Here is a 13,986-nt window from a genome sequence, read left to right on the forward strand (position 1 = left end):
CGTGCCTCCCCCGTCCCATGTCTCCTGTTTGAACAGCAGTCTGTCTGCCTGCTGATGGTAGTTTTGTGCCTGCCTGCCTGCCTGCCTGCTTGGAACTACTGGGACCACTGTCATGCTGGCACCGTTTAAGCGATGGGATTTCCGGTGACAGTTTCAAAATAAAAGCGAATAGGTGCGCGTCTGTTTTCTTTCTTTCTTTTTCTTTCTTTCTTTCTTTCTTTCTTTCTTTCTTTCTTTCTTTCTTTCTTTCTTTCTTTCTTTCTTTCTTTCTGTAAAGCACTTGATGTCGTCAATTGATGTCGTCAATAATCATATTGAGGAAAAGCATAATCCATTACTCTCATCCATATTTATCCATAGACAGGGATGTAGTGGAGGGTAAACCCATTCACACATATTTTAATTTACAGATTATTATTATTATTATTATTATTATTATTATTATTATTATTATTATTATTATTATTATTACCTTAAATAGGTCAATTCACAGTAGCCTGGATAACATGATAGATTTTTGATGATACTGGTGCTTTCTAGTGGCTTTCTAGAGCTCGTCAAAGTAATAGTAGCAGTAACTTCCTGTTCGACCCTGTCTGTCTCTGGCTGACTTGACGCAGCTCAACCTGCCTGCCTCGCCTCTGCCTCCAGCCTCCACAGTTACCAAGAGTTGATCATATGACTTGGATGCGATTAGAGCTGGTCTTAAATCAGCCCCCTGACTCTCGCTATCCGCTCACATGCGCTTTATTCAAACCCCAGCTTCAGCCTACAGAAAAGGAAGAACAGTGAAAAGGTGTTGCAAGTTACAGAGTGTGACTCCAACTGATCATTTATACATAGGCAGAACACTGCAAGAAATGCCAACCAATATTGTTTGAAACTAGGGTTTTGTTTTGTTTTGTTTTTTTGCCAGAAAATATTCCACTTACTTGCACTAAACTTGCACTATTGTGCAAAACTAACTAATTCCTTGTTTGTAATCGAATTACTATGGCTATGGAGCTATAGGAATCAGACTATTTTGTATATGATGAGATACTCATCTAGGCTCAGATAGGCCTAAACAAATGACTTCCTTAATGATGACACAAGCATAGACTGCCACACGCACATCTAAACCGGTTTTCATGTTTACAGACACAGAGATAAGCAGGTTTATTCTTGGAGGGGGTGAACAACAGATATCGCCTTGTATTTGAAAGTAGATTGAGTAGAAAACAGGTGGAAGAGGACCACAATTCAGGTTTATTCGGCAATGAACTTCATGAACAGTGAAGCAGTGAAACAATGAAGTCAGACTTGAACCTGTGATGTCATCAAGCTGTAAAATCTGCTCCACACAGAATTAATTATTTCTGGGCGCACACTCTCTCTCTCTCACACACACACACACACACACACACACACACACACACACACACACACACACACACACACACACACACACACACACACACACACACACACACACACACACACACACACACACACACACGTTCATTTTCTGGTTCACATCCAGCGCATCACAAGAGAAGTGGAAAGTGAAGATTATGCTCTCATTGATTCAAGCGGCTCCAGATTTTCGTGACATAATTGATTTGACTTGTCCCTGGTTCCTGGTTCCCTAACTCGTGATCCCTAACCCGGATCCTTGGCCGTTTCTGGGTTGCTCTCTTTACTGCAGGAATAACATGAATGAATTCTTAGAAAATGAGTTGAATACTCCTTTAAACTGAGAAACAAGATGATCAACTTTTCTACCAACTGTCTGCTTTGAGTACATGAGTAAGAGTCGAGTTGTGTGTACATATGCATATACGTGTCTGTGCAAATGTCAAGTGCATATTTATCAGTGTGTGTGTGTGTGTGTGTGTGTGTGTGTGTGTGTGTGTGTGTGTGTGTGTGTGTGTGTGTGTGTGTGTGTGCTAGCGTGCGCACGCGCATGTGTGCGTGTGGACATTTCTGTTTTGCATATTTGTTCACAAGTATGTATAAGTGTGCATGACATGCAGGTGTAAGTGTTTTCAGACATGGACCTTTGGAAAAACATAAAAAAAAAAAAAAAAGCACAATATGAGGTTTTCTTCTCATGAAAGGGGAGCTGTTTCTCCACTCCGGCTGCGGTTGACAGCATGGCAGCTAACATCGGAGCGGGCAGAGGCTGCTGGCACTGACACAAAACATGACAACACTGTGACACGTCGGATGCAAAACAGAGCCCTTCCTGACAACAACACATCAAATATACGGCCATCGGTGGCACAGCTCCCCTTCCCATCTCTCTCTTCACTCTGCTGCTTCTGCCTTTTCACATTTCCCTTTAGAAGGATTAGAGTGAAACTTCTGACATGGAGGAAGGAGTGACAGAGAGAGAGAGAGAGAGACAGAGAGAGAGAGAGAGAGAGAGAGAGAGCGAGCAAAGGACTATACCTATTTTGATACTTAACAATGAAGTTAAAGGAGCACTTCACCGAAAAAGAACGCCGATTTGTTTCGCACATAATCTCACACATATAAACTGCAAACTGTTTTGCAGACATTCGTTTAGTTTGACAGTTATTGAGAGTTGATTTGAGTTATAAGCTGATGCCATAGTATTGTCATCGGGCGGCGGCACTGACACTGAATCATCACTGGCATCAACGCAACTCAAATTAACTCTCAATAACTCCCAAACTAAATGAATGTCTGCAAAAACCGTTTACAGTTTTTTGGATTTGTGTGAGATCACGTGCAAGATAATAAATCAGCATTGTTTTTCAGTGAAGTGCCCTTAAAGGACGAGTTCACCCAAAAATGAAAATTCAGTCATTATCTATATACTCACGCTCACGCTCACGTTTAACTCCAATTGTTTTAAGGAGAATGCCGTAACTCTGTTTCCTTGGGAAAACTCCAGGAATGTTTTGTGGACTACAAAACTTCACCCGACCTTCTACCGGCATGCAGGGTGAGTATAGCTAATGACTGAATTTTAATTTTTGGGTGAACTTATCCTTTAACGCAAAGTTATTGTTTCCCAAAAATGGATGTGTAGCATTTTGGAAAGGGATTGTTTCTTCTTCACTGTGTCCTTCCAGTTGCAGCAGCAGCCATGTGCTTATAGCGAGCCATCCTCTGTGTGCCTGTGCTCAGATACCAAAGGCCCAGATGTGCCAGCACAGCAGCTCACAGCTGTTCCTCTAATCTCTTTAACCTGCGCTATCACAGGCGCACAGCAGCGCTGCTAACATCTCCCGCTTCCCACTGCTCACCTGAAATCAAAATGGGAAGGAAGGAAGCCTCCGACAGGCTGCACACACAGTATCAGTGTCGGTCTCCCGGCACGCTTTAGAGATGTAGGTCAGGGCTTGTAGGTAGTTATCTTTCCTCGCCGGGCTTATTGTGTCGAGGTGAAATACGGGGGGAGAAATACAAGATAAAGGGGATCAAGGGGAACTGTGTCAATGATTCAAAATGGCGGCGTTTCCCCGCTTGTCAGTCGTCGTGCCTCGGCGAGTCCTTGTTGTGATTTTTACATTTGCATCTGTTAGAAAACCGGCAACTTGTCTCACCTCGCAGACGTAAAATGGCCCGGCGCCCCCTGCTTTGAATAGATGGTAAAAATCAAGTCCGCTTTGTCTTTGAGCAGAGTCTCAAAGTACTGGGATTTCCCTTTGAACACATTGGTCAAAGGCTTCTAAAGGCGTGTATACGACCTGCCGCATGGATCTGTGTTTTGGGGGAGGGGGGGGGGGGTTTCCCGCAGTTTGTGAGTTTGGTGTTGGGGCTTGCTTTCATTAAAACGTCAGCTTATACAGTGAGGTTAATGCGTTTAGTCTTGGCTCCATTAATTTGGCCTGGGAGGGGGAGAGAGAGAGAGAGAGAGAGAGAGAGAGAGAGACAGAGAGAGAGAGAGAGAGACAGAGAGAGAGAGAGAGACAGAGAGAGAGAGAGATAGATAGAGATGACTCACAGGCTTCCCCACCACTGAATATAGGTTGTAAAAATGGAATGGAAAAAAGCCATAGATGACAAAAGGAGGTCCCCGGCTTAGAGAGTAAATGCCATCGACAATGGAGTGGATATTTTAGGCTGAGCAAATAAGAGGCAATGTCATACTGTACCTACTGTAGGACACACACACACACACACACACTGAATAGACCCTTTTCACAGCAACTGTTGTGAGGTGGTAAAGCAGGTGTAAACCAGTAACGATGGGTTCCACTCCGTTTAGGCCAGGGTTCCGGTGCCTATGGGCCCTCATTAATGTTATTGGTGGTTACACCTGCTTTACTTCCTGCATTACCCACACCTCATAACGGTTGCTGTGTGAAAAGGGCCTGTGGAGTCCTCCTGTTCAACAAACAAGCGGTGTAATTATATGCCTGTGTGTGTGTGTGTGTGTGGTGCCACAGGTGGAATGTGCTAGCGATAGTCGAGCCCTTGTTGTCACAAGGATTGGAAACAGCCCCAATAGCCAACAGACATGAGCTCACCATCATTACAATGAGGGGCGTGGCCATGCCCGCCACCGCTGTGGAGCTGCTGTTGCCGTGGAGACAGGACACACACTTGTGCACACTGCACGCACACAAACACCACCGGGAAATTAAAAGGGTAGCCCAAAGCAACAGGCTTTATTGGCCAATCACAGCTCCATCCCAGATGTGTTTACTTTGCAATGTGTTTGTATGTGTGTGTGTGTTTGTGTTTGTATGTGTATGTGTGTGTGTGTGTGTGTTTGTATGTGTGTGTGTGTGTGTGTGTCACTGTTTGAGAATCCAGGTGCACTGCCACATGCATTGTCTAATTATAATGACAGTGTCAGCCAGTGTTGGGGAAATATTCACCACGCTTGTCTGGCGTTCTGCATCAGGCGCAGGAAGAGCAATTACTAGCCAATCACATCACTTTAGACAGCTTTGCGTGTGAATCAGTGGATCATGTGAAGCTGTCAGCATTTCCATCGGTGTTGTTTTCTCACTCAGGGGAACAAACCCATGAGTTAGAGTGAGTTAGAATGAGTTAGCTGTAGCCTACTCAGCCAAACCATCAAGCTACTAAACATCCAGCCAGTGTTGTTGTTGTAGTTGGACTCGAGTCTGAGTCATTTTCAGGACTTCTGACTCGACTTGGAATTGAGCACTGATGATGACTCGGACTTGAGCATTCAGACTCTGAAGTTGGAGACGACATGGACTGTTTTTTGTTTTTGTTCGTTTTTTTTTGTAGGCCTAAATAATTTGGCACAAGATATTGATAGCTATATTAATACCGTTATTCAATTTTGTGCAAGGGCAGGCACGTGTGACCCACCTAACAGTACATATAGATTCACGCTCATGTTCAGTAACTCCGGACTCGGACTCAGGTAAGGTGGGGAGTGAACTTTGGTGAGTCCGACTCGGAACACTGGTGACTTCAGACTCGACTCAGACTCAGAATACAGTGACTTGACGACAACACTGCATCGAGCTACTGGGTACGTCAAGAAGACGGAGCTAATTAGAACCGGTTTGAACAGAACACATGTTCACATCAGTCAGTGTCTCATTTGCAGTAATACAGATCTTTCATGTTTAAAAGCAGAAACGTCATTGCAGTGGGTCGTAGTAACCTCTGATTACAATGAAAGGCACAAGGCAGAGTGGAGGCAAAAAGTGAACCATTTTATTACATTAAAATGTTTCATACAAACAATGCATACACACTAGTTCATATTGCTTCAGACATAAGTTTCTTTTCGGTTAGAATTCCAGTTCAACAACTCTGTAACAAAATGTAAGTACAACATTTATGAAAATATACATCTCTAAACAGGTAAGTCAGTCCTGACAATACAAAGAATACCATAGAAACATTCATTACCAGTATGTCAACTATGAGTTGCAAACATGTAAGTTTATTAAAAGTCATTCAAGTTACATAACATACAATAATACTGGCTTCCATATGGACACATTCAAATATACTCTTAAACTGGCATTCCAATATATTGAGTGGACTCATTTAAACTTTTTAGCAAAGATAGTACATTTTCTCTATCATGTTTGAACATAATCACAGTTGAACACTGAAACTATTTGGTAACAATATAATTACAGTACGAGCCTCAAAAACAAATGAGACAGTCAACAAAATGAATCACCAAACTTTGGCAAATACATGGTATGATATTTCTGCATTTAGAAACTCTCGAGCTGTAGGAAATTAAAATATTTTGAAGCTTGATACTGCTACCTAGTCTGAAATTATCCAAGGGCCTTTATCTTAACAGCTGAAAACAAGTCAACATACAATTAGACGGAATAGCCCTTAAAAAGTATATGTAAAAGTGTGTGGTTTTTGTTAATATCATCCCTGACAGACGATTTGTCTTATCAGAACTCAAAATCCCAGAATACAACTGTGAGTTTTGGTTAATAACAGATACGCATGGGAAAAACAGGGCTAACGGCGGGAAAAGAAAAGTAGAACCAGGTACCAGCAAGGTACAATCTCATAGATTTCCATACCAATCATCTATTTTTAGATTGTCAGCAAACCGGATTTTAATAACATCTTGTTATTTATAACTTGACGTGATGTTAACCACATCGGCGTTATCTGCCTCAGCTGTCAGCTGCAAAATGGTAAGGAGTCTTGACCCATTGATACCTGATGCAGCATTTGTGTGTGTATCCCTTTAAGACCGCGAACCGCGTCACAGAAATGAGGGATATACACGCAAATGCTGCATCAGGTATCAATGGGTTAACTTTGTAATGATAGCACAGGCATAACGAGAGGCTACCTGGCATTGTTTCAGGTGAGCCAGCTGTAGCCTGCAAACACTGTACCTGGATGGCCCGTGTGTGTCTGTAGGGCAAAACCAACACGTTTTAAGACAAAACTGTAGATCACTTAAAACAATGAATTCTATAAGCTTTACAGTATATGAATAAATCTAATCACAATATTTCTCACAAATCACCCATAAAGTGCATCCACTTACAGTATAAATCTCTATATCTATTCACACGGCCACGTTGTTTCAATGAAACTGTGGGCTAATCACTCGGTCCTTTTCTAGCGACACACTTGTCAACTCCACAGAACCTAAAGTAAGTACATAGGTTAAGGCGTGAATGTGTATGGTACTATGCTACACTTTATGCTCAATAGTGGCGTTTCCCTTAAAACCCCAACAGAACAGAAATGGTTGGGAACGGATGGTTACGATGTAACCCAGGTTTCCTGAGGGAGACTTCTCTCCCTCATGAGGGAGAGAAGTCGACCGATAGGAAACTGCAGGTCAATTCACATCAACGTTATGCAAACTGTTCAAGGATACATTTCTAAACCTATCGTTACAAAGAGCAATGCCATTGATCTCTCGTGTTGTTGACTGGTCTTCAGTACATCGATCTTTTAGATTTTCCATGAATGCAAGTATAGTGTAATTATGCTTATACTGTGTTTACAAATTCCCTGCATCTTCATAAATCTTGTAATCCGCACATATAAGAACATTTTAAATTCCAGGCACTCACTTTGATTGCATTAAGCACAACAGAACATTTTAAGGAGTTGCACAAATTGCAGCAGCCAAAAAGAGATATGTACACATATTCGTAGTTCTTCCTTTTTGTACAGTACCGATTGAGGATAATACAAACATGAATACACTTTTTTTTTTAAAGAACAACATTATGGTTTAATGTGCACAATGTAAAATAATAAAGATAGACAGTGTACAATGAAAAGTGGCAAAGATCATTGGAATGGCTTTGAAAACGTTTGACCAAAACATTTGAATAATAATAACCTTTGTTCTTCAAATGCAAAAGGACACATAATGGCAAACTAATACCTCATAGAATGTATATTTTTCTTCTTTTCAAATAATAAAAACGTAGTCTTTGTCTAACAGTCTTTATGTGTAAAACAAACAGAAACTGTACCATAGGAAGTAAGTAATACATACTGTAACTCGAGTGCAGCGTTATAGCAGTCGGCCCATTAACTACCCAGAGGGCTGACATCTGCAGCTGAATCAGGTGGCTGTAAACAAGAATCAACTGCAACCCCAGAGATTTCAAACCTCTCCCCACCAGCCCGACTAACTCCACCCACTTCTCTGATCTCCACCCGCTTACTGCAGCAGTTCACTCTTCTTTGTAGGGGTGGTGGTCGTCTCTGCCTCGCCAGAGTCGGACACATTGATGGGGCTGTCTCTGGAGAAGACCTCTGTTGACTCCCTCCATATGCAGTCGGCGATGCTCTTAAAGGAATGGTTGCCACACTTGGGCCGCACCTTCTGCGAAGCGTTGTTGACAATCTGCCGGCTGTTTGAGGTGGCGATCTTGATCTTGAGGGCAGCATCCACGCGGTCCACCACCGTGTAAGTGCCGATGCTGCCGTCCTCAAAGCCGATGATGATGTTTAGTGCTCGCTGGGAGAGGCAGAGGTAAGTGGGCGTCTTGTATAGCGAGCATGTGCCAATGCTCTTACCGTCAGCAAGGCGCATCACAATCAGATTGGACACAACACCGGCATCGTCGTCTTCGTCACAGTTCCGGAAACAGACGTAGACCAGGTAACGTCCGTCTCTTGACAATTTCTGTCGCCAAATTATGCCAGCAGCATGGACGAGCCTCAGTTTCCCACTGTGAAGGTCCAGGACATTAATGTTCTCGTCACCCTTGGAGACGATTCCTAGTTTCCCATTGGGCGAGATCTGGAAGTCTTCGAGGTTTTTGAGGAAGTTGGTCGGCAACTGGACTCGCCTGCAGACAGACTCATCTGCCACACTCCAGATGAAGACGGTCTCTGTGGACGTGATGAATACGACACAGTCGGGGCAGTCGGGAATGAGCTTGAAGTTGACGATGGTAATGCCATCGTCACAAACAAACTTCTTGGACACACTGCCCGACCACAGGCTGACAGCGAGGAGCTTGTTCTTGGTGCTTCCCACAAGGAACGTGTTTGCTGTGGTGATCAGCGCGTTCTGAAGGGTGACTAAGATGTTGCACACTTTGTGCCCAGTAGCAAGCCTCCAAACTCTGGAGGCGTTCTGTTCACAGAGGGACACCACAAACTGGTCATTGTGGGTGATCAGGAGCTGTGAGATTTTCTGCCCGTTGATGCGGAAGATATTTTCCCCAGTGGTCGTTTGCCAAATATACTGACTGCACTTGTCATCTGAAGTCACCATGAGATCCCCTGAGGAGGTTAGCACACAGTTCTCCACAATGCCCTCATGCTTGAACACTGTCTCAATAAAGCCAGTGCTGAAGTTCCACTTGTGGATAGCCTCTGAACCATCCATGGTAAACACATAATCCTCTCTGCCAGACAGCTGCAAGGTCTGGATCTTCTTGCCTGTTTTGTCAATGTTGGACATGGCGGTGATGATATCAATGTCCCAGACAGACAGCACTCCACTGCTGGCAACAGAGAGGAGCAGGTTGTGGTGGGTGGACTTAATGAGTTTGACGATAGCCCCCGAGATCTCAATCAGGCTGGCCATGCACTGTCCGCTGTCTCTCCTCCAGACAAAGATGGACGACGTGTTCTCCATGGAGGCCACAATGCTTTGTCCATTCTTGGAGAGAACAGCAGCCACAAAGCGTTCACTACGTTTGGCTTTGAACTTCTCCACCATTTTCCAAACTTTTGTGTCCAGGACCTCAATACTCCTAGCCTTACAAATGAGAATAGAGCGCTGGTCTTCAGATAACTCAATGCCCACCACTTCAGTCTCATCCCCTCGACAATCATAGTCATCCATCAACCTTGGGTTGGCGATCTCTTTGGTGTTCCACACCGACAAACTCCCTTCATTGTCAACCATCACCATCTGGTTAATGGTGTCCAGAACAAGGATGGACTTGACAAAGCCCCCAGAAAACTCAGAGGTCACAGTGGCCAACTTGTCCCCATTTCCCAGATGAAAGATGGATGCAGTGTTGAGGTACTGACCACAGAAGGCATACATTCCATCTGGGGAGCATTGGACACAAGTGACCTCATACCAGCAATGGAACGTGTAGAGAGGCCAACCGTACAGTAGGTCAATGACATTGACGTCTTTACTAGCCTCAAGCCACGCCAAAGCATGATGACTGGACAAGGTAAAACCATTAATGAAGGACACCCCTCCAGTGATGCCACCATGCTTAGACCCCTTGATTTCAACCTCAGACAGAAGGCAGGACTTGTGGTTATCATAGATGAGCAGTGTGTTTTTGGTTGTGGCCACCACCAGGTACTTCTCATCAGTGGTTAGCCTGATTCCCAGCACAACAGATCTGGCTGTGTCAATCTGTCGTAGGAGCTGTCTGCTCTCTACATCCCAGGTGCTGACAGATCCATCTTCCAGGGCTACGAGGACAATGTTTGGGGCGAGAGTAGGCAAGATCTCCACAATCTGCATGTAGCTGGAGCAGAGAGGAAGTCTCTCTGGACTGTAGGTGACATCCATAGAGGAGTGAAGAGGCACGATGGAGCAGTACTTGGGGCCATCTTTGTCACACTCCAGGAGTAGGTGTCTGAGCTTGGGGAGGGAAGTGACAACTGGCAGCAGCCTTTGCTGCAGCTCCGCAGACAGTGATGCCGGATTCTTCATCACTTTGACCTTGATGCTACGAAGAGTGGTCGCCAGGAACTTTAGTTCTTTTTCTTGGGAGTAGCTGTAGGCTAGGTCTATGTCTGTTAATGCCTTTTCAAACTGACCGATCTTGATCATTGTGTAGAGCCAGCTGAAGTTCATGATGACCCCAAACATGAGGTCGTCAGTGCGTCCGCTCCTGGTGAGGTGGTACACCAGCTCCGTCATCTTCCTATGGTTGACAAAGAAGATGTCAGGCTCTAAGAGGTTGCACTGGAAGACCCAAGGCTGCTCGGGGGTCTGCCTGTCATAGGAGTACTTGTCAGAAGACGTTTTTTCATGGGACTGCTGATGGTGGGGGTTTTTGTGATGAGATATATTCAGGGAAGTGAAATGGTTGTTATCGTAAGTAAAGATCTTCTTCCTGCCTCCTGACCATGCCCCCAGAAAGTACTCGGCTAGAAGGCTGTGCATCTGGTGGACGTCTTCCTCGTTGCTAAGATACAACTTCTGGGCAATGAGGTGCAGGTGTCTGTTGGCCCAGACCATCAGGGTGACGTTGCGTACCTGGCGTTCCACCAGATATCCATCTAGTTCCTCTTTGAGCTTTGCGACCAGGTCATAAGAGATCCTCAGAGGGTTTTTAAGGTATGTTGCCACAATGACATCACCAAGAACAATGTTATCCAGGGACAGAATATCCTCCAGCTCTACCTCAGTTAACCCGGCCTTGGCCATGGTGATATAGCCCAATGCTCTGAAGACGAACCTTTGGCCCAGCTTATTTTCCACCGAGTAGAACAGCTGTTCTATGCTTTCATGCACTGTGGAGCACAGAGACCTGTCATCCACATCTTTATGAGACCTCCAATGCACTACCTCTCTGTAGATGAGGTTGACGAACATGGGTAACGTACACTTGGCAAGTGCCTCATTGACATAGATCTGCTGGCCCGAGGTGACTTTTCTCTTCACCCCCAGCAGTTGCTGTTTCAACGTTTGACTGCAGACCTTGCGGTCCCTCTGGATTAATTCCACGTATTGTCCCTCATCGTGGACGAGGTGTCGGAGCTTCTGCAGGATGCCATGTTTATTGGGCAAGGTCGAAACTACAATGCGGACTGTCCGAGGAAGGACGGCAGGGAGCCACCACAGTTTGCGAGCTTCGTCAGCGTCAGAGAGCTGCTCCAGGGAATCCAGGATGATCACCAGGGGCCTGTGGAATGAAGACTCCGCTAGCAGGTTCACCAGGAGCTCCCTCATCTCCTGGACCTTGTTAGGCAGAAAGTGGATCAGGCAGCGGTAGTTGATAGCGATCTGTTCGCAGATGCTCTGGAGGAAGGTGCGAAGGTCCGTGGAGAGCTGGGTGGAGCCAATAAAGCGGACAATGACCACTGGGTCAGTCTCAGGGCCCATCTCTTTCTGCAGCAATGTGTAGGCCTAAAAGACAAAATGGAGAGAGGTTAGGTTAGAATAGTGTGTTCTCAACGTCCTCCAACATTATGGCATTATGAATATATGAATTAATCTTTCTCATAAATAAAAATATTTTATGAATGAGCACTAGTCATATTTTTTTAGGCTTCATTGATATTATAATTTCATTCATGAATTCATGAAAGGTCCCAGCTGAGAATTCGGGAGGCATTAAGATGTTATTGGACGGTTTCAAGGCAAGTGTGATGAGTACTACTCCCTGTTTAGCCTCTGTGTGTGTGTGTGTGTGTGTGTGTGTGTGTGTGTGTGTGTGTGTGTGTGTGTGTGTGTGTATGTGTGTGTGTGTGTGTGTGTGTGTGTGTGTGTGTGTGTGTGTGTGTGTGTGCGTGCATGTGTGTGTGTGCGTGCGTTTGTGTTTGGGAGAGAAAGAGACAGAGAGAAAGAGAGAGAGATCCATACACATACTATGTATAGAGTATGTAAATAAATATTGTTCTCTATCTTCCTTGTAGGTCTAATTTATCATGCAATATGTGCATTCTGCTTATTAAACAATAATGTATAATTTGGGTGACAAGATGTAATTTTGTCCACAGGCACATACTTCTTTTGAAAAATAAATTGAGATTTTGTGTGGAAAGTGGCATACTGGATACTTATTGTACACTCTGCTATACATCTGGCCCCAGGTCTCACAGCTCATTGTGGTAGTGCTGCCGTGGTAGATTGAGCTTTTCAGACAGAGCACTGTGGTTTGTTCCCAAAGGCCCCAGGAGGCACAGGGCAATATAAAACAAGGAAAGGCATTTGAACCTGTATCCCTATGGATTCAGTGGACTGGGTCTAGAGCAGAGGTTCTCAAATGTTTTTCAGCCAAGGACCCCTTACAAGATAGAAAATATACCGGGGACCCCTTCATTCTGATTTGTGATTTTGGGCTAAGCTTAATTGTTTCCACGGTAACATGCTTGACTTTTAAATTGATAGGCTTGTTAGATTAGAATGTAATCCATGAACCATTTTAGATATAAAGCATACAATATTTTCGTTGAACTATGAAGCTCTTGCAAAAAAAAAAAAAAAGTTTTTATTTTTATTTTCCTGAAAACTTTTCACGGACCCCCTGGCAAAGTGCCATGGACCCCTGGGGGTCTCCGGACCCCTGGGGGTCTCCGGACCCCCATTTGAGAAGCACTGGTCTCTAGAGCACCTATCTAACAGAAGAACATGTGTTTTCTTTCAATTGTGGTCTCACATTTGATCTGCTGTCAGAATAATTCTAGTTGTTTTCAGCCCCATCTGGGAATCCATCGGTTGAATTGAAAATCTGTCTTGATTACTGGCTCTTGTTTTCCTACGTTTTCCTAGGAAGTTAATTAATTTCGTTTCTTTCACTTTTTAGGCTCAGTGTCGGAGCTTTCTTTGGTCTTTGAGTGTGTATACACAAAGCTCTACTGTGAAGTAAGTGATGCACACACACAATCAATCATCATGACGACAAAAATTTGGAAAATACGATAAGGCCGCAATTATCCATTAACTCCACATAAAGTCCTTGCTTGTGGATAATAGCCAAGGTTTCAGCAGAAGCTGTGATGATTGCATGTGATGATGCTTGTGCCTACATTAAAAACGGCATTCTGAGTGAACACTCTGCACTGTGCCTTTAAGACAATCCACTAATTAAGAAATCACACACATATGACCAAAAAAAAGCTTTCTTCCTGACTTGTCTGATTGCCTGCGTCTGGCAGCAGTGATAGCAGCCATTCTGAATAGCCACTCTTATCACACCCAAAGTCTTTTGACTTCCCAGCGCTTTGCAAAAGCTCTTATTTGCATTTGCAATAATTTGCAGATGTAATGCTGCAAACTGTTGGCGATTTTACCGTTATCTCTAATTTTCCTGGAGTTATTCACAACCCATTATTATATTGCATGTGGTATTCTAATTGGCTCATTTCAGA

The 13,986-nt window shown here is 44.2% G+C and overlaps 1 protein-coding gene across 1 annotated transcript in view; it reads right to left on the bottom strand.

The window, feature by feature from the left end:
* Positions 1-8,122: 8,122 nt before the first annotated feature.
* The window catches only part of nwd2 (NACHT and WD repeat domain containing 2), a gene marked incomplete at both ends in the record, with an annotated part of 78,695 nt that continues 72,831 nt past the window's right edge, over positions 8,123-13,986 (bottom strand). The window contains one exon of the mRNA XM_083640409.1: positions 8,123-12,022. Within this exon, the coding sequence (XP_083496535.1) occupies positions 8,123-12,022 (3,900 nt within the window). The remainder of the gene's footprint in view (positions 12,023-13,986) is intronic.

Source organism: Poromitra crassiceps (assembly GCF_964638095.1).
Source record: "Poromitra crassiceps genome assembly, chromosome: 7".
NCBI classification, from domain to species: domain Eukaryota; kingdom Metazoa; phylum Chordata; class Actinopteri; order Beryciformes; family Melamphaidae; genus Poromitra; species Poromitra crassiceps.